Source organism: Aedes aegypti, chromosome 3, assembly GCF_002204515.2.
Source record: "Aedes aegypti strain LVP_AGWG chromosome 3, AaegL5.0 Primary Assembly, whole genome shotgun sequence".
NCBI lineage: Eukaryota > Metazoa > Arthropoda > Insecta > Diptera > Culicidae > Aedes > Aedes aegypti.
The window spans coordinates 74,014,027-74,032,533 of record NC_035109.1 but is presented as its reverse complement, the minus strand read 5'-3'; the positions used below and the strand labels follow the sequence as shown (position 1 = coordinate 74,032,533).

Sequence of the window (18,507 nt, the reverse complement as noted above, 5' to 3'; positions counted from 1 at the left end):
AGGTTTCTTTTGAAATATTTTTTAGCATATTGAAAGGTTTATAGGTGGCATTTCAAAATGATTATTGAGTAAGATTCTGAAGGAATCTTAGGCACGATTATTGTAAAATCTTGGACATTCTGACCAAGATTTTCGTAAAAGCTTGATCAGGATTTTAGCACATTTCGGTTCATGCTAATAAAATTAGGTCGGATTCTGACAGAATTCGAAGTACGATTAACAACAAAAATCCTGGGTATTTTTCTCACGAGATCCAAAATTTTTGGGGTAGATTCTTCATAATATTCTGGATTAGATTATTATATAATTTTGAAAGGGATTCTCACAATGTCCAGCAAAATGTTTAGCAATTTTTTTTTTCGATTTCTTCAAATGAAATTTACTCCAATCACTGATTTATGTCAGATTTTATGAACTTCATTTTCTGACTTTTGTCAAACTTCATGGGAATATTTATGCGTTTAAAAATGTGGCCCGCGACACAAAATTATTTCTGAGATTTGGCCCGCGGTTCAAAATGGTTGGGCAGGCCTGCGTTACACCTTTATGAATACATAGAGCATCGCAATCACAATAAAAATTAGCTCAACAACATTTGTTTCGTCCACAGAAAATAAAATATCGACCAGATTCCTAGAGGCGCTGATTCATAATTGTGGGGTAGTGAGAACCATACCACAGTAGTTGTATATCAATGATAAGGCGATCCCAAAAAAGACGCCAAAACGCATGCTTTCATTTATTCATCTTTCATTTGCCTACCTCACGAAGAAATGGTTCTGCTGTTGGGTTTTGATCCATAGCATGGATCCTTTAGTTCATAGTAAGCATCATCCTCTAATCCTCATCTGTGTGATAAGCAAGTTTTCGAAATGATCCAGAAATTAGAGGTACATTCATGAAAACAATTATAGTGTTGGAGATTGCGACGTAGTACCAATGATTTTTTATCATATTTTCTTCTTAAAACTGCCCCTTAGCAATGCCTTGAGGGATTGTATCAAGAGCTATCTCACGTTCAGCCAATTTCTAGCACCAACCACCCTCGAGCTGTGTAGAACAAGGTAGATTTTCAAAAATCAATCAGAGACTTGTTCAGAAGTGTCTTAAAGGATCGCTCTTTTGATGTTTCTATCGGTTAAAGAGGTTCTGCGACAATTTTTACAGTTGTTTTCCCAGGCTTTTCACCATAGACATCTTCAGTCGTTCTTTAAACAACTTGTCTTGCACAAACCCATCTTCGTTTTACAAAGAAACTAATCGTTCTTGGAACGAGCTTTTTGAGAATGTCGTGAAAAACCTTATCAAGAAAATCATAAGAAATAATGAAAAACCTCGTTCCCTCCATCCTCCATATGAATACGACTTTGATAAAAATTGTATGGGTATTGAATCGATTATAAATAGTTTAATTGATAATTTAGACTTCTGTCTATCTTTTTTGAATCATAGATGTGTGGTGATTTCTTGATCATTTTTGGCATTTAGCTGAACAATTCAGTGCATATCTATAGTTCTCTTACTACAGTGAAGAAATTCTTTCGGATTTTTCTTGAAGGACCTTCATTTAAATTACCACGATGCAGTACCTACCTTTATTTATACCATTCTAAATGTAAATATAGCGCGAACGGAATTAGACACTGTAATGTGGTGTTTTCAATGGAAGTACTCAACAACGGTAGCAATTTGAAAATGAAAATTTAATTTCAAACTCTGAATTTTGACACTAGAAGTTCATCTAACAGACTTTGAAAAATCATTCATAATTTGAAAAATACCTAGCGTTTCACCGTGTTTTCAGGTCCAAAATATATTGAATTTCACTTGAATTCACTTCACTATCGTCCGCGCCAAAAATATAAACTTTAGCGAAGCTCGAAATTGTAAACATGGCCTTCTAACGCTTTCACAGATTTTCGGTGCAAGTCGTGGAATAAGGTAAAACACGATCTTCACCGAACTTTATGTTAAAGCAGAACTGCTCAAACTTTTCGAAATTATTTTTATTGTGCACACAATCGAACTAAAGTCAGTCAACAAAAAAAGCTTTTCTTGTATTGACAAAAAAAAAAGATTTTGAGAAAACTGTAATCAGGATTGCTTTTTTTTTAGTATGAAACACTGAAATTTACGAGGATAAATTTCAATATTTTTGTTAGAACTCCACATAGGATTTTGTCATAATCCCACTTCTTAACCGAAAGTCCTTCCATGATTATGGTACATAGAACAATGTCCTGGATTATGTAAGCATTTTGTTCAAGCTTTCGTAGTAATTTTGACTAAAAATGAAAATTTTTAGCAGGATCTGAGGAAATATTTCTATCCGAATTTTGACTAAGATTTCTTTTGTGATCCTGTTTTGGAATCTGAGAAGTTGCCAACCAATAATTAACATTTATAATGCTCGGACTTCAAACTAGTATCATGTGAATGTCCTGTCCATAATTTTGTGAATATTATGTCCGACATATCAGCTGCCATAGTTTCAGTGCGGCAATATTCGTAATTCACAGTTTTGTTTAACATCATATCTTTGACAAAATGATATCTTGTTGCAATATGCTTTGTTGTGTTACTAAATTTCTCAGTGCTAAACATTTGTAGACAGCTTTTATTATTTTCATAAATAGTTATTGATGTGTTTTCTCGCAAATCGGTGAGCAGTCGTTGTCACCAAAGAGCTTCTTGCGATGCCTCGTACAACGCGAAAAACTCCGCGTCAGCAGTCGAAAGGGAACCAAGGTCCGTTTGCGACAAGCCCACGATGTGTGCCACCGTTGTATTGAAAAATGTATCCGCTAGGGGCCTTCCTTAGCCGAGTGTTTAGAGTCCGCGGCTACCACCATTGCTCGTCACCAGATTAAACCACTTAAGCATTCTCAAACTCAGGAGTAGTGTTAATTATGTATTGTAATTAACTTCGAACGGCACTTCCGGATTAACAGCCATCAGATAGATTTAGGCATTTGTCGGCATGAATAGTAAAAAATAGTCACTAATAGAACTAGTGATACCGTAACTGTTGGGTGGATGCGAGATTTGTTGTTAGGGGTTGGTATTGAATTTTGAATCTGTAGAGGAAAATTCGCTCCCAAAACGACAATTCGTCCGCTGGGATGTAGAGAATTCATTTATCTACCCAATGGTATTTTTACCGGCAGCGGAGAATGTCCCGAAACGTGTTTTATTCTAGCGTAAAAATCGCTCAGGTGAAAGTTCCAATTGAACTAACCTCACATATTCTGGTTTTCCAACCTCAAACTAGTGCTCCTACCAGCCGGATCTCAATTTTTATGAAATAAGTACTTACTTGATGGGCAACAATTCCTTGCTATTGCGTTGAATCTACGCCGAATGAAGAAGTCTTCTCCATTGGACCCGGTCCTGGGCCAATCGCTTCCAGTCGCCCTGAACGTTAAGCGACCTTAAATCCTCCTCAACTGCAAAAAGCCATCTGGTGCGCGGCCTTCCACGGAGGCGAAGGCCTCTCCCTGGTTCTCTGCTGAATATTAGTTTAGCTTGACGTTCCACCGACATGCGAGCTACATGCCCAGCACACCGCAGCCCACCGTGTTTTATACGCTTAACAATATCCATTTCATTATATAACTCGTGATTCATGCGACACCGCCAGATGCCATTGTCCAATTTACCGCCGAGTATTGTTCGCAGCACTTTACGTTCAAATACCCCAAAAGCTCTCCGGTCGACCTTTCAACGTCCAAGATTCGTGGCCGTACAGAGCTACCGGAAGAATTACAGTTTCGTAAAACGCGAGTTTGGTCTTCGTCTGTAAGCTGCGGGACTTTAGCTGGTTACGAAGTCCGTAAAAAGCCCGACTCGCAGCTGCAATACGCCTTTTTACCTTGCGGGTAACATCATTATCGCAAGTCACTAGAGTTCCAAGGTACACAAATTCTTCAACTACTTCAAAACCTCTCACTACCAACATCACCAAAGGCCCACGGTATCTACCAGCGACCATGTACTTTGTCTTTGTGGTATTAATAATGAGCCCAATTCGCGTTGTCTCCCTTTTAAAAGGCACGTATGTCTCTTCCACGGCTCGGCGATCAATCCCGATTATGTCGATATTGTCCGCAAAACCAAGGAGCATGTACGAGCGTATGATAATAGTGCCATTCCTATGCACGCAAGCTCTCCTTATTGCTCCTTCTAACGCTATGTTGAACAATAGGTATGAAAGTGCATAACCCTGCTTCAATCCGTCTAAGGTTACGAAGGATGTTGAAATCTCATCCGCATACTTGATTTCAACGATCCTTCCAACGTTACACGAATCAGTCTAATCAGCTTCGTCGGAAAAGCATGTTCCATCATTATTTCCCACAACTCGTTTCTCTTAACTGAATCGTACGCCGCCTTGAAATCAATGAACAGACGATGAGTCTGCAAGTTGTACTCCCGGAATTTATCGAGGATCTGTCGCAGGGTAAACATTTGATCCGACGTCAATCGGCCCTCACGAAAACAAGCTTGGTATTCGCCAACGAAGGACTCTTCAAGCGGTCTCAATCTATTGAACAGAATACGTGACATTATTTTGTACGCCGAATTGAGGAGCGTTATTCCTCGGTAATTGTCGCACTCCAATCTATGCCCTTTTTTGAAGAGAGGGAAAATGAGACCATCCATCCAGCTAGCAGGCAGTTCTTCTTCCTCCCATATCCTTAGTAGTATATGGTGAATTATTCTATGCAGCTGCTCACTACCGTGCTTGAGGAGTTCGGCCGGGAGCTCATCCTTCCCAGCAGCCTTGTTGTTCTTCAGCTCTTTAATCGTCTTCTTAACCTCATCTAGAGATGGAGGCTCCACAGCTTGTCGATACCTTCTCTACATATGTAAAATTTGGCTTATAAGAAAAAGCAGTTCTAACTGCTCATGTGGTGGCTGGCGGGAAGAGCACACATGATAGAGACAAACAATCTCTGACTGCGATGCGATTTCCCAATATCAGTCATCGATCGATAGAACCGTTCGGTGATAGCCGACAGTATATGAGCACATTGAAGCCTCCTGTATTTTGCCTGTGTTGGTAGCAAAGCTCAAAGCTTTGAGCCAACCCTTCTCCAGTGGAGAAGCTAGGTAGAATACAGGACGCTTCGATGCTTTACTGGTTCCCCTATGGCTTGCTCAATTTTCACCACCTAATTAATTTCAATCTTGTCTCTCCCTTGCGACGCCTATCCACCTATTCATTTCATCATTTGTAAAAAATCTTGTACAGACTCCCTTTTCCTTTGAGTCGCATGACCGACATAGCCATAACAAATAATACATTTTGTGTTAAGTAGAACACATTCATACGCTAGAGCAACATTCGTTTATTTGTCCAAATCGATCCAGATCCAGATCAAATAGATCCAGATAAAAAAAATCCTTTTCTAATTTTACCTTCTTAACCAGGGATGAAAAAAATCATGCTCACTATACTCAATTCACTGAATTTATGCCACCATCAAAGTAACCACACCACCACCAATATGATTGTACCAATGAAGATGGCACAAAAGTAGATGGGCAAAACAAACAACGATACCCGTATGTCGTTGGTGTTTTTGATTATCAGAAGCAGAAGAGTGTCAGTTTTAGAAAATTGATTATCAATGTGGTTCAAATTAATTAAAAAATATGCTGCTATACGGGTAATGAAGGATCCGATGCACGGAATGGATTAAATTGACGCGTCTTTAGTGTGCCTCGTGCAAAAATTTCAACTTCCCGAAGCGGAAAGTAAAAAAGTCAAGCTTATGAGATTGAATATAATTTTTTGTTTCCGATTATCAAAAAGCGTTTGAGTAGCAGCAGGTTAAAAGGAAACTGACAATCTTGCGCAAGCGCTTTGCCAATCTTTGTTGTGTTGTCAAGGTGAGGATAAAAACAAATAAAAATCAACGAAGATTCTACCCAGCAAGTATCAATGTAGGCGAGGGTAGATTGAGTATTTTCGTCCCTGTTCTTAACACTTTATTTGCCCAGGGCATTCCTTATGACCACTCTCAGGAGATATTAATGTGATTGGCCAATTTGGGAACCAAAATTAAACTGTGGCTTAAACTGGTTCTGGTTTGGTTGGTTCCTACATTGACCAACGTGATTTTCAATGCGAACATAAGGTTTCTGTTTGTTTCTGATGTTTTTGTACATACTATGGATTGAGAGCTTTCGTTTGACGTATTGGCAGTACATGCAGAGCTTTTCGTTTATTTTATATATATATTTTCTTTTATGCTGGCAAAAACCGGTGCTTCCACCCTAATCCTATAACCAATTTGACCTATTGAGTAATTGAAAAAGTCATGGAAGGACTCTTGTAATCCTAATCCCTGCTTAAATCCGTCTAATGTCACGAACGAATAGAACCCTCGAGTGCAATGTTGAACAGTAAATTTGAAGGTGTGTCTCCCTGCTTCAAACCGTCTAACGTCACGAACGAGGTTGACACCTCGTCTGCGATCTGAACACTTGATTTCGAACCATCCAGCATACCACGTATCAGCTTAATTAGTTTCGCCGGAAAACCATGTTCATTTCTTTTCACAGAGTCGTACGCCGCCTTGAAATCAATAAACAGATGGTGAGTCTGCAAGTTATACTCCCGGAATTTATCTAGGATCATTCGCAAACTAAACATCTGGTCCATTGTCAAAAGGCCCTCACGAAAACAAGCTTGGTATTCGCCGACGAAGGACTCCTCGAGCGGTCTCTGTCTGTTAAACAGGATGCGCGACAGAATTTTGTACGCCGAATTCAGCAGTTCGTCATCATCAATGTTCATCCTGTTCCTCGCTACGTTTCCATTTTCACCGTTAAACAATTGCTGAAAGTGCTCCTTCCAGCTGCCAGCACCGGCGATTTATCGGTCAGTAAATTCCCTTCTCGATCATTGCACATGGCGGGCACTGGTACGGTATTGTGCCGCGCACCATTGACCGTTGCATAGAATCTCCGCACATCGTTCCGGTTCATGCTATCTTGAGCTTCAGCTACCACACTTTCTTCGTGCTGCCTTTTCTTTCTGCGGTGGATTCGCTTTTCTTCGGCTCTCGCTGCCCTGTACCGCTTTCTGTTATGTCGGGTACCGGCCACAAGCATACGGCTTCTGGAGACATTCTTCATTTATGTCACTCTCTGGCACTCTTCATCGAACCAGTCGTTTCGTCTGCGTCGTTGACCAGTGCCAATCACTTCCCACGCCGTTGTTGTCACAGCTTCGTGGATAGGTCCCACAGGCTGTCGACATCTTCAGCAACGTTGATTCTTCCCAACTGCTCGTCTAGCTGCAGGCGGTACAGTGCAGCTACCCCATCAGTCGACATGCGTTGTATATTGAAGCGCAGCGTTCTGTTTGTTCTGGAACTCGTGACGCTGGATAACCGCGCTCGACGAGCAATGATCCGAGTCGATATTAGGGCCTCGGAAGTTCCTGACATCCATGACATCTGAGAAATGTCGCCCATCAACCAGCACTTGGTCTATTTGGGAGCAGGCATCGCCACTCGGGTTTCGCCAGGTGTGTTTGCGGATATTCTTTCGTGCGAAGTAGGTACTGCTAATTGCCATCCCTCTAGCAGCAGCGAAGGTTTGCGTCGCCGATGACTATCTTGACATCTTGTTTTGGGCACTCTCCGTAGGCCTTATCCAGGCTCTCTTAGAATTCATCCTTCAGCTTATCGTTTGTTGGCGCATATATGCTGATCAGGCTGTAGTTGAAGAACTTGCCCTTCATTCTCAACACCCAGATTCAGTCGCTTACCGATTTCCATCGAATAATTCGCTTCATCTGCTTCCAAATCACTATGAAGCAAACTCCACGTTCTGCTCTGTCACCACCGCTGTAGTAGATGTGGTACTTGAATGAAGTGTTTGCGATGGGGTCCACCGCTCGGAATTCGCGTTCTCCGGTTCTCGGCCAGCGTATTTCCCGGAGAGCTGCCACGTTCACACCGACATTCCGCAGAACTAATCAAAACAAGTGCCATTTTTTCGTTTTGTCATACAAAATGGCCAACTTTTTAAAAATTGATCTCTTCACGCATAATAAAACTGCTGTGTTGATTCTAAAATCACAGTCATTAGAAAAAACCTGTTATAGGACCATTGAATTAATCAATTTAATTGTTAAATTCAATGCGGCCATATTTTTGAAACAACAAGATTTCCTGTAGAAAAAAAATGTTTGTACTAAATTCGGTTTTTCATCTACTTATAGGTATTTTACTAAACAGTACAAAAATTTATTATAAACTTTGAATGTTCTTAATAATATCTTCAGCCAGAAATTCGCAAACCATTTTACAAGGAATCGGTAACAATTGTGAAACGTTTAACCGTTTAACTATCTATCTAACATTTCAGTTGTGCATCTCTTGTCAAAACTATCAAGCGCTTTTCTCGGTGTGTTCTACAATTTCCCGGGTATTTCCCGTATTTTTTCTGGCCTTTTGTATTTCCTGGGTTTTTCCCGCTTTTCCCGGATTTCCCGGATGGATGGACACCCTGCTCAAAGCAATATTTTAGAATTTATTAATATTTTTGAATAGAAAAACCGCTTCAGATGAAAATTGAAACTTTCAGATGATAACACGATGATTGCTATGACGGATCCTTGAACGTTAAGATCAAGGTATCTAGAAGCATTCCAGGTACCTTGGTTAGGAGATTGGACATAAGTCGAGATTTAGCAGGATAATGTGCCGGCTTATGTCCAATCATTACTCTCTAGGATCCCATTTCTGTCGAGTAGGGCTTACAGACAATAATTGCTGCAGCTGTGGTGCAGGCTATCGAGACATATTTATGTTGTCTGGGAATGCCCGAGTATGGTTTTGTTAGATCTAAGGGCCCGAAGGAAACCAGACAAGGATGACATTAGAGATGTGTAAGGTAAACTTGATCTTGAATATATAGAGCTTGGTAACATTTTCTTGAAACAAGCTTTGTTTGATTCTCCTATTAAGTCGTTGACCAGCAGCAAACACGTAACAATTTCATGCTGCTGGAAGTCAATGGATAGAACTCAATATCCCATCGCTTCCTGGAATATATTTGTTCCCCCTAACCTCGACCAAACCGCGAGTTTCACGATCACACAGCTAACATGATAATTTTTGTCATGTTTCCGAAACCGAACGGGCACTGCAACTAGCCCGTTCGGTTTCGGCAACATGACAAAAATTCGAATGTTCCCTAAATCGAACAGATGATTTCATTAAAACTTCTGTCGCAGTAGTAATGACCACGAATTAAATATACCTACTTATTTTGAAGCCTCAAAAAGGCCCACAGAAACATTGCGATCAACAGGATTGATTACTGACTCATGATTATTTTTTTGTATATTGTCAAAATCGCATCGTGCTAAAACCGATTCGTGCCAAAATCGAACAGGCAATATACCTTCTAAGAAATTAAATATTTTTTTTTTATCTATATTAAGGAGGCTTTCAGCCAGTGGCTAGAAATTAAATAAAGTTGTAATAAAAAGTTAAAAAAAAACTCGGCTCCGTTATGCCATTGGTGCGTGAGCCTAACAAAAACAAAGATTGATCAGCCAACCGTTCCTCGTGAAGAGTTGATGCAGTCATATAGGGATTTTAGGCTTCTTGCAAATTGCAATTCTATATAAACAATTTTACAATTTTTGGCTCTACAGGGAAAATACAACTCCAATCTGAAAGTAAAGCTGAGTTCCTGTCGATAATCTTCAATAGCTCCAAAGTAGTAATAATTAGTCTCGGGATGTTCAAACATCAATCGCCAAAAGGGCCACAAATGAATGAGAAGATTGTTCAAGCTTTTCGAAGACCGCACAAAATGAAACCGCGGGCCGTACTGTAGACGTTCAAGCAAATATAAAATCATTGGCTAGATTTCGAAGACAAACGATAATGCCATAGAAATGATAGGTAGATACAAGTGTAAGGAAGTAATGGAAGTGTATTCAAATAATCTGTTCAGACATCATCTTATGATAAGCAGGCTTGGAAAAACTGGTTAGAAACCAAGAAACAAGCTACCTTGAGTTATTGGTCTAATTTTGACTCGCAAAGACGTTTTGAGAAAATATTCTCAAATACTACAACAAGGAGGTTCTTTCAACTTATAACCGTCATTCGCTGTATGTACTGTAGTTCACACGTAGTCGGTTTATTGTTGATAAATTATGAGAGGGTCTTATTTCAAAAACTGTGTTTAGCTTAAATGAGAGAATAATTTCGCTCGTAATTTTGGAACTAAATGCAGATTCCCGTAGGCGGAAGAAAGTCTCCGCATCTACTCACCGTTATCGTCCTCCATGGTGGATTCTTCGACGCATTCCATGTCTTCCTCCTCGTCGTCCTTCTTTTCGGTGGGCTTCTCGTAGGCCGGTTCCATCGGTGAAACGACGACCCCATCCCAAACGGACATTTCCTTCGCCACTGTGGTGTTCTCCACGAAGCCGAGGATGTGTTTGTATCCTCCGTGGGCCAGAACTCGAACCAGGGTTTGCGCCACCATGCAGCACTCATCCTGTTGGACCAAATTCATGGAAGTGTGAACGCGAATGTGACCCACTTCACACGGATCAGTGATTCCAGCCGAGCCCGGAACGAACAATCCGGACGCCAACAGTTGGAATATCCTTCGAAAAGCTAAATTGACTGGAAGTGCTTGACGACTTGGGTTGTTCATGATGGCTGAATGCGCCAACAGGTCACAGATCCACGGGTTCAACGGAGCAAATCCTTCAAACCGGTTGGACAGATCCTTGAGAATACGGATGAGCACCTTGATGGTGGAATGGTGTGCATTTTCCTCGAACCAACGAGCATGTCTGATGGAAGCCAAGTGACTCTGAACGACTTTGAAGTCCAGATGCTTCTCAGCGTCCAGTTTGCGAATGTTTTGCGGCAGGGTAGCGATAAGGCACCGAACCCGAGCCAAAGAGTTCCAGATTTCGAAGCCCTTATCGTTGTACTCCAGAGCGATGGCTTCCGATTTCGGAACCACTTCTGTCTTCATCGACTTTTGGATGTCTTCTTCTACCTTCTTGCCGAGCACTTCGGCCACGTCTTTCGTCGGAAGTGTCTTCAGGATGATTACAATATCGGCCACATTGTGGCCAGCCATCATCGTTCCCTTTTTGAAGGAACCAACCTGTCGCACTTCATCGAGCTGGCATTTGTTGAAATCGCCCGGGGCAATGACCAGGTTATCCAGAACGGCTTGCACCTTGGTAACCAGGTTGGAAATGGCAGTTTGTTCCTGCTGGGTAGGCGTCAGATCCTGACTGCGCTTGAGCAGAGCGTTGGTAAGGACGGAATCATCCGGCGGAGCGGACACCCTTGGAAAAGCCGGTTCCGCCAGGGTCAAGTCAAAGGGATGGCGCGGCAGGAAGCTCTTCTTGTGCATGAAAGGGGCTCCCCGCATGCCACGCATTCCCATTCCCATTCCGCCACGGCCTCCGCGCATCATTCCGGAACGAACCATGTTGCCTGGGCGAGGATGGTTTCTTTCTTTTTTTTTCGTTTAGCTGTACCGGCGAAACAATCGATAATTTTAGTCTCACAAAAATCTGCACTAATATGGGTTATAATTGGAAATTTTCACTCCACTTTAGTACTTGAACTTACCAAATCAACGAAGCGGGTGTAGTTTTGCAGCTCGGAACAAGTTTTTCCTGGGAAAATGGGAATTAATTTTCCTGCTGATGCTCAACTCGTCGACCGACGGAGGAAAAAGTTTGACAGATTATAAACATGGCCGAATGCAGGCAGGGGCGCATCAAGGAAGATAATCGTTTGAAATGCGCATCCTGGTGGCGAGCACTGGAACTTAATCGTGGAGGCTCCAACAAATTTTGTTGAAGATATTTTGAAGTCTCGCATAACCTTTGGTAACCGAGTATCTAGCTTGTTGTTGAGCAAACGAATGGATGTCCACGATGAAGAGACACTCAGGCAAAAATACTATGAATATCCATTATTTTCCCTTATGTTTATTTGCCACAAGAAATCGGTAAGTATTTCATTGATTCGCCTTATGAATTGATCTGAATCATGCCAATGGGGTGTCTTGCTTATTTCATAAAACAGCATTATGAAAATTGAAATGATAATTTAAGAATTTTTCTATTAGCAGTATAAACTACATTAGTTTTTATGACACTAATTATTATTCTACAGTTCGTTTTTTATACATCGTGGACAATGCATTTCATTCTGAATATTTACAGAATTTCCTATGTGTTCATCTACTTAATATTAGGTAACTGATTTCCTAACGTGTGTAAATCGAATTTCCACCTACTTTGTCGTGTTACTACTCGATTTACAACAATATGTAGTAAAGTACTGATGCATATTGAGCTGCGACGCGACGAAGGATAAAAATTCGATTTTTACACGTTTTTACAGCCATTTTCTAAAGCAAAACAGATAATAATGAAATATGAAATACATCAGAACCCTCATTCTCTTTTTATTAAACTAATTTTCCTTTTTCTGTGTTTTTTTACAATTTTCAAGACAATTTCCACCTTTGTCCATTGCCCTACTTCCTTCCCCCGTAACTAGGCAACTTATTACCTTTGAAAACATCCAAACAAATTGATGGTGCTTCCGTACATAAATCCGTAATCAGCGTCCAATACAATGCTTCCAATGGACCAATGCACGAGTTCACTAATTTGACGTTTGAGCGGTGCCGAATTCACTCGTTGCCATGGTCACGTAAATAACACGGCACCGCTCAAACGTCAGATAGTGAACACGTGCATCGGTCCATTGCAATTTTTCATAATAACAACCTTATGAGTTTTTCACACTAGTCACAGCTATGTGAATCATAAGGTGGCCTAATGAAATTGATACACGTTAATAAGGTCTATCATGCTTCGCAATTATGCTTATCATCGAACTAATATGAAATCCATAATAGCCTTATGAAAGATGGTATCATTGAGGAAATGACTAATGGCGGCAATGAAAATCATAAGGCGCGCAATTAAATTTGTAAATGTTCATTATACTTAACTATTTTCTCAATTATGATTACCATTTTAACGATATGAAATCCATATTAGCCTTCTGAAATAGGTTTTTATAGATTTTTGAATGCTTCATAAGGAAAAATTTATGAAATTCGTTAATTAATTTGCCTGAGTGGAAGATCCTCTTCCATCTCGCAGTAATGATATTGTCGCACCGCCACCAAACCGCCAGTGAGACTCGCGACGCGCCTCAACTCGCCGCATTTTGAAATCAGTTTTTTAGTGTAGCGCTGCATTCTTACGATTTTAATGAACACAGCGCACTATTCACGACGCATGGTGCCCAAGAAAACAATAATTATAAATAAATGTTGGTCTTGATTTCTACCGGACACATGATAGTTTTTTTCTTTTGTCATAAGCAACGAGCTACACACTCGGCTTTTAGAGCGAGATTAAACGTTATGCGAGATTATCACCCCTATTCTTGTTTACGTTCGAATGCTCTTTCGATCGAAAACCGTTTTGCATTCTCGTTTACGCCAGCAAAATCAAGTGGGCGGTGGATTCGAACGAATAGGATTCGATCGAAAGTAGGTTACGCCGTAAACAAGAATGAGGGTGTATGCCTTCGATTCACCTTCTTCTTTTTGGCATTACGTCCTCACTGGGACAGAGTCTGCTTCTCAGCTTAGTGTATGTAATGAGCACTTCCACAGTTATTATCTGAGAGCTTACTTTGCCAAAGTTGTTTTTTTTTTTTAATAAAAGCCTTCAATTCATCTTCACTTTAAAAACTTCATTGAATGCATTCTTCATTTCGAAGGAAAGCCAAAACCTATTATTTAAGCATTTTATTCTACACTGAAAATTATTTCTTTTTTCTTACGCTCCTTCCGATTTCAAATGCTCCGGCAGCTCCTGCAGTTCCACTTTGGTTACCTTGAGGGCCACACCTTCCGGCAGGTTTCGTTCGATATACTCCAGAAACGTGTCCAACGTCGAGCCGGTCAGTTTGTGAAAGTGCATAAACCGATAGTAGTTCCGGATTTCGTACTGCACTCGATGATGCTTGTAGATGTGTACAGATTTCAGCAATGTTAGCCGATCTTTAACAGCCTTCCGAAGAGCCCAGCTGAAAGCAGAAAGTGCGGTCAGTTAGCATACAAAACGAATGCCCCCAATGACTCAATTTCATATCCGTACTTTTTTTTACGTAAAGATGGTGCAAACTATCAAATGAATTAAATATATCATTAACAGTTAATAAAAAAATGTATCAAGAATTAAGATCATAGATATAAAGTCATGACTAATCGAGATTTAAACCCAATTTTGTTATTCCTTAAGCGAAGTATGCGCTTCAACAGAAAAGTAATCGCCTATCTCGATGCGTGGAAAATTTCTTGCAATGGTCAAGAAAAGCATTTTTCTTTGATCGCAGTATGCAGTTGAAAAGAAATGTCATTTTAAATGGAGCTCACTGTAGAAAATGACTTGAGCATTTCTTTCCGCAGAAATGTTTACTTTTCTTGAGCGGAACAGCATACTTAGCTTTACGTGTTTATTCTAGCTTATTTAGTTTCCTTGACTAACTTTTTTCACAACCAGTCACTTGTGAGTTTGAGTCACTGTATGTTTAAACAATACTTACTGCTTCCCGACTTCAATGTCCAGGTGCTCAGCAGCAGTTTTGGCGAAATAGGCGTAGCTCTTCATTACTTCCGGATCGATACCCTTCATCTGGAGCTCTACCCGGCTGTAGAGCTTGTCTGGGACATCGACAACGCCGGATGTTGCGGGTGGGACATTCACTTGCTGCTGGTTTGCGGGGGATATTTGCGCGGAGCACAACCGGGCGCTGTTCGTCCACAGCGGGGTCGCGGCTAGGCGCTGATATAAGTTTGTAATCTGCAAGGAACACGAAGTTTATAATTTCATCTATGACCTAATAAATTTTACTTACTTTTAGCATGCTGAATGAAAATAGTGATTATTTAACACAATCTAACCATCGGCACATAAACATGCTCACTTGACAGTCTGCGATCTGCGAAAGAAGCACACACTGAATGAAGCAGCAGAGCAAAACAGAGAATCTGTAATGACAGTTTCTATGCGATGTTTTTTTGTGCTTTACCAATTCCATTTGAGGCACCCCTGCAGGAAGCACACCGTTTTGTCTCAAACTCGGAACAGACTCATATTTCGAACACTCGGGTATTGTAATGGGGCTCTGCACTGTTTTAATTTAGCATTGGATTTTGACGTTTACTGGCCTTGTTGTTTACAAATTTTATGTAAGAGTAAAAGAGAGACAAAGTTTTTGGTGCATAGTCCCATGCGGTGATTTGGTTGATGTTCAGTTAAATAGGGTAACCAATATATTTTAAAGCTAAGTATGCTGTTTCGCTCAAGAAAAGTAAAGAAATTCCTTGACTGAATAGGTCAAGAAATTTCCTACAGAGAGCCCCGTTTGAAGTGACATTTCTTCTCAACTGCGTACTGCGATCAGAAAAATGAGATTTTCTTGATCATTTCTCGGAAGAAATTTTCCACGCATCGAGATAGGCGATTCCTTTTCTTGTCAGTAGCAAACCAGCCTTAACCCTGGGAAAATTTCTTGCAAAGTATTGTCGCGCGCCCACCAAACCGGAACGCGCGTTTGGGACACGCGACGTGTGACTCGTTCCCGACATAACTGTCATAATGACATGTGTGGCGCTGCATTCTTACGATGTTTATGAACACAGCGCACTATTCAAATAATCAGTCGCGACGCTTGGAGATTGAGAAAAAATATATTTAAAAAAAATGATTGTCCTTATTTCTGTCGGATCCATAATAGTTTATATTAATATACCAACTCATTCGCAAGACACTTGAAAAGATAGGACTGTTCGCACTTTCATCAACTGTTTGTACATATAAAGTGTATTTACTTTGTATGAAATTACCCAGCCAACATATTTGTTCGAATAACTGAGAATCAACTCAGTAAAGTGAACGCTTATTCGTGAAATAAATGGTTGTTTAAAGTGCATAGATTCCGTCTATGTGGACATAAGTGGAGGCCATATACGTGCATTCCAGAAAATGTAGTGTAGGAAATACAACTTCAGACGAGTTCGTTTGGTGCTTGCTATAATTTCTTACATAATAGTATTTTGCACTTTATATGACTTTGTTTTTACAAACAAACAAAATGTAAAAAAGGTAAAACAAGTGGGTACAAGCCTCAATGCAATGATCTTCAGATCGCTAATCATATTGGCTACCACTGTTCCGTTCAGTCACTGTTGAATGACACGGAAATCTGGCAAATATAAATCCGACAATATAGCCCATCAGCGGTACGTCTACTCCATCTATACTGCCCTTCACGTTCAAGAGAATTCACGTTCGTTCATTTCGTGAATACATCAGTTAGCTCCAATGATTGACACAGCTTTAACATGTTTTGAAATAAAAAATCTGATTCACATTTGATAATGATACATTACCGTTATCATTACCCAGCCAAAAAAATTGTTCACAGATTGAACAACAGAGATTGTAAATTAAATAAAAGCAAATTGTGGAAAATGTATGAATTTCCTTTATTCGCACAAATTTGGAAGCCACATAGGGTGGTTTGGTGTAATATGTCCCCACGGGGCAATACGCCTCACTTCATGTTCACGGTGTGGAGGCTTTTTCACACGTAAATATGATTGCATATCTTAAACATCGGCGAAAAAATGATGTTGCACACATATGTTCTTTGAGAAGTTTAAACACCCAAAACATCCAAAAATAACGTAAATCAGGTTTTGGGATTGACATCTTGCGTCTGATAAGCAGGCTTTATTGTAAATGATGTGCATGCTTTATTATTGTTGTTATTACGAAAACCGGAAGACGACTGCTAATGGATTCTTTCTTAATGCAAGAAATTTCCCACGGACGGATTGAAGGTAGTTTTTGTCAGTGCTCACCGCATCAAAACAAAGGCGCCACTGTATATGTGATTTAACATTGTGACGGCATTGCTGTTCTGTCAAACACACAAGGCTACGGTGGCGCTATCTATGCTTTCCATAGCGGCCGTTATGGTTATTTTAATGGTCCATTCCTGGACTAAAAGCGAAGAATTTCTTCGGTTTTTCATTGTCTGATGATTGATTATCCACATAGTAAATTACCGTATATGATACAGATGCAAGTAACAAGATTGGTTTACGTACTGAACAGAAAAAAAAAATTCTTCATGTTTGACGTTTCACACAACTGCCACACAAGTGAATATCATATACATCAAGATAGGCCAAGAAATTGTCCATTTCTTTCCGCAGAAATTTTGACTTTTCTTGAGCTGTACAGCATACCTAGCTTCATGCGAGTAATTGACAACTCATAACCTGAAATACTTATTCTTCATATTGGTTATGGGAAGTATGCACTTAAACAGAAAAGTAATCGCCTATCTCGATATCTCGATGCGTGGGAAATTTCTTGCAAGAAATGCTCAAGAAAAGCATTTATCTTTTATCGCAGTACGCTGTTGAAAAGAAATGTCAATTCAAATGGAGCTCACTGTAGAAAATATCTTGACCATTTCTTGAGCAGAAATTTTTACTTTTCTTGAGTTAAACTGCATACTTAGCTTGAGGGTCATAAAACTTAATAATAAATTTATAAATTATTTATTTCAATACGATTTATACGGAATTTCAGTCAGCGCAGCGGACAGTGGAAACCAACCCACGATGGGGCAAGTTAAGGATGCCATTCAACAGCTCAAGAACAACAAGGCCGCCGGCAAGGATGGTATCAGAGCCGAACTCATCAAGGTAGTGGAGGAGTGGAAGCAAGGCATTATATACCCTATCTACAAAAATGGGGGGCCCATGGGGGGGGGGGGCAAACTGGAGTGTGAAAATTATCGTGCAATCACTTTCCTAAACGCCGCCTACAAAGTGCTATCCCAGATTCTCTTCCCTTCGTCTATTACCTATAGCAAACGAGTTCGTGGGAAGTTATCAAGCAGGTTTCATCGACGGCCGCTCGACAACGGATCAGATTGATCTTACCCGTGCGGCAAATCATCCAGAAATGCCGTGAGTACCAGTTCCCTACGCACCATTTGTTCATCGATTTCAAGGCGGCATACGACAGTATGGACCGTGTAGAGCTATGAAAGATCATGGACGAGACGAGCTTTCCCGGGAAGCTAACAAGATTGATTAGAGCAACGATGGACGGTGTGCAAAACTGCGTGAAGATCTCGGGCGAACACTCCAGTTCGTTAGAGTCTCGGCAGTCCTCGACAGGGCGACGGACTCTCGTGCCTGTTGTTCAATATTGCGCTTGAACGTTTCATGCGGAGAGCCGGACTTAACAGTCGAGGCACGATTTTCACGAGATCTGGACAATTTGTTTGCTTAGCGGAGGACATGGTGAATGCGTCGAAAACAAAATACATGCTGGTTGGCGGAACTGAGCGCGACAGGGCCCGCCTAGGAAGC

At 40.6% G+C, this 18,507-nt stretch overlaps 2 protein-coding genes across 2 annotated transcripts; both read right to left on the bottom strand.

Annotated features, from left to right (window-relative positions):
* Window positions 1–10,152: 10,152 nt before the first annotated feature.
* LOC5567385 (interleukin enhancer-binding factor 2 homolog) lies at window positions 10,153–11,785 on the bottom strand. The gene is made up of 2 exons (XM_001651737.2): window positions 11,643–11,785; window positions 10,153–11,542 (listed from the first exon to the last, which is right to left on the bottom strand). The coding sequence occupies exon 2, from the start codon at window positions 11,497–11,499 to the stop codon at window positions 10,303–10,305; it is 1,197 nt and encodes a 398-aa protein (XP_001651787.2). The 5' UTR covers window positions 11,500–11,542; window positions 11,643–11,785; the 3' UTR covers window positions 10,153–10,302.
* Window positions 11,786–13,839: 2,054 nt separating this feature from the next.
* On the bottom strand, window positions 13,840–15,094 carry LOC5567386 (28S ribosomal protein S10, mitochondrial). Its single transcript, XM_021852510.1, has 3 exons — window positions 14,967–15,094; window positions 14,655–14,911; window positions 13,840–14,135 (listed from the first exon to the last, which is right to left on the bottom strand). The coding sequence occupies exons 1-3, from the start codon at window positions 14,973–14,975 to the stop codon at window positions 13,886–13,888; spliced, it is 516 nt and encodes a 171-aa protein (XP_021708202.1). The 5' UTR covers window positions 14,976–15,094; the 3' UTR covers window positions 13,840–13,885.
* Window positions 15,095–18,507: the final 3,413 nt, after the last annotated feature.

What these genes read in the sequence shown, in the direction of transcription:
- LOC5567385 (XM_001651737.2), bottom strand. Translation starts at nt 11,499, where the DNA reads ATGGTTCGTTCCGGAATGATGCGCGGAGGCCGTGGCGGAATGGGAATG.
- LOC5567386 (XM_021852510.1), bottom strand. An exon ending in GACATTGAAGTCGGGAAGCA is followed by an intron (nt 14,136 to 14,654) that starts GTAAGTATTGTT and finishes TTCTGCTTTCAG; the next exon opens with CTGGGCTCTTCGGAAGGCTG.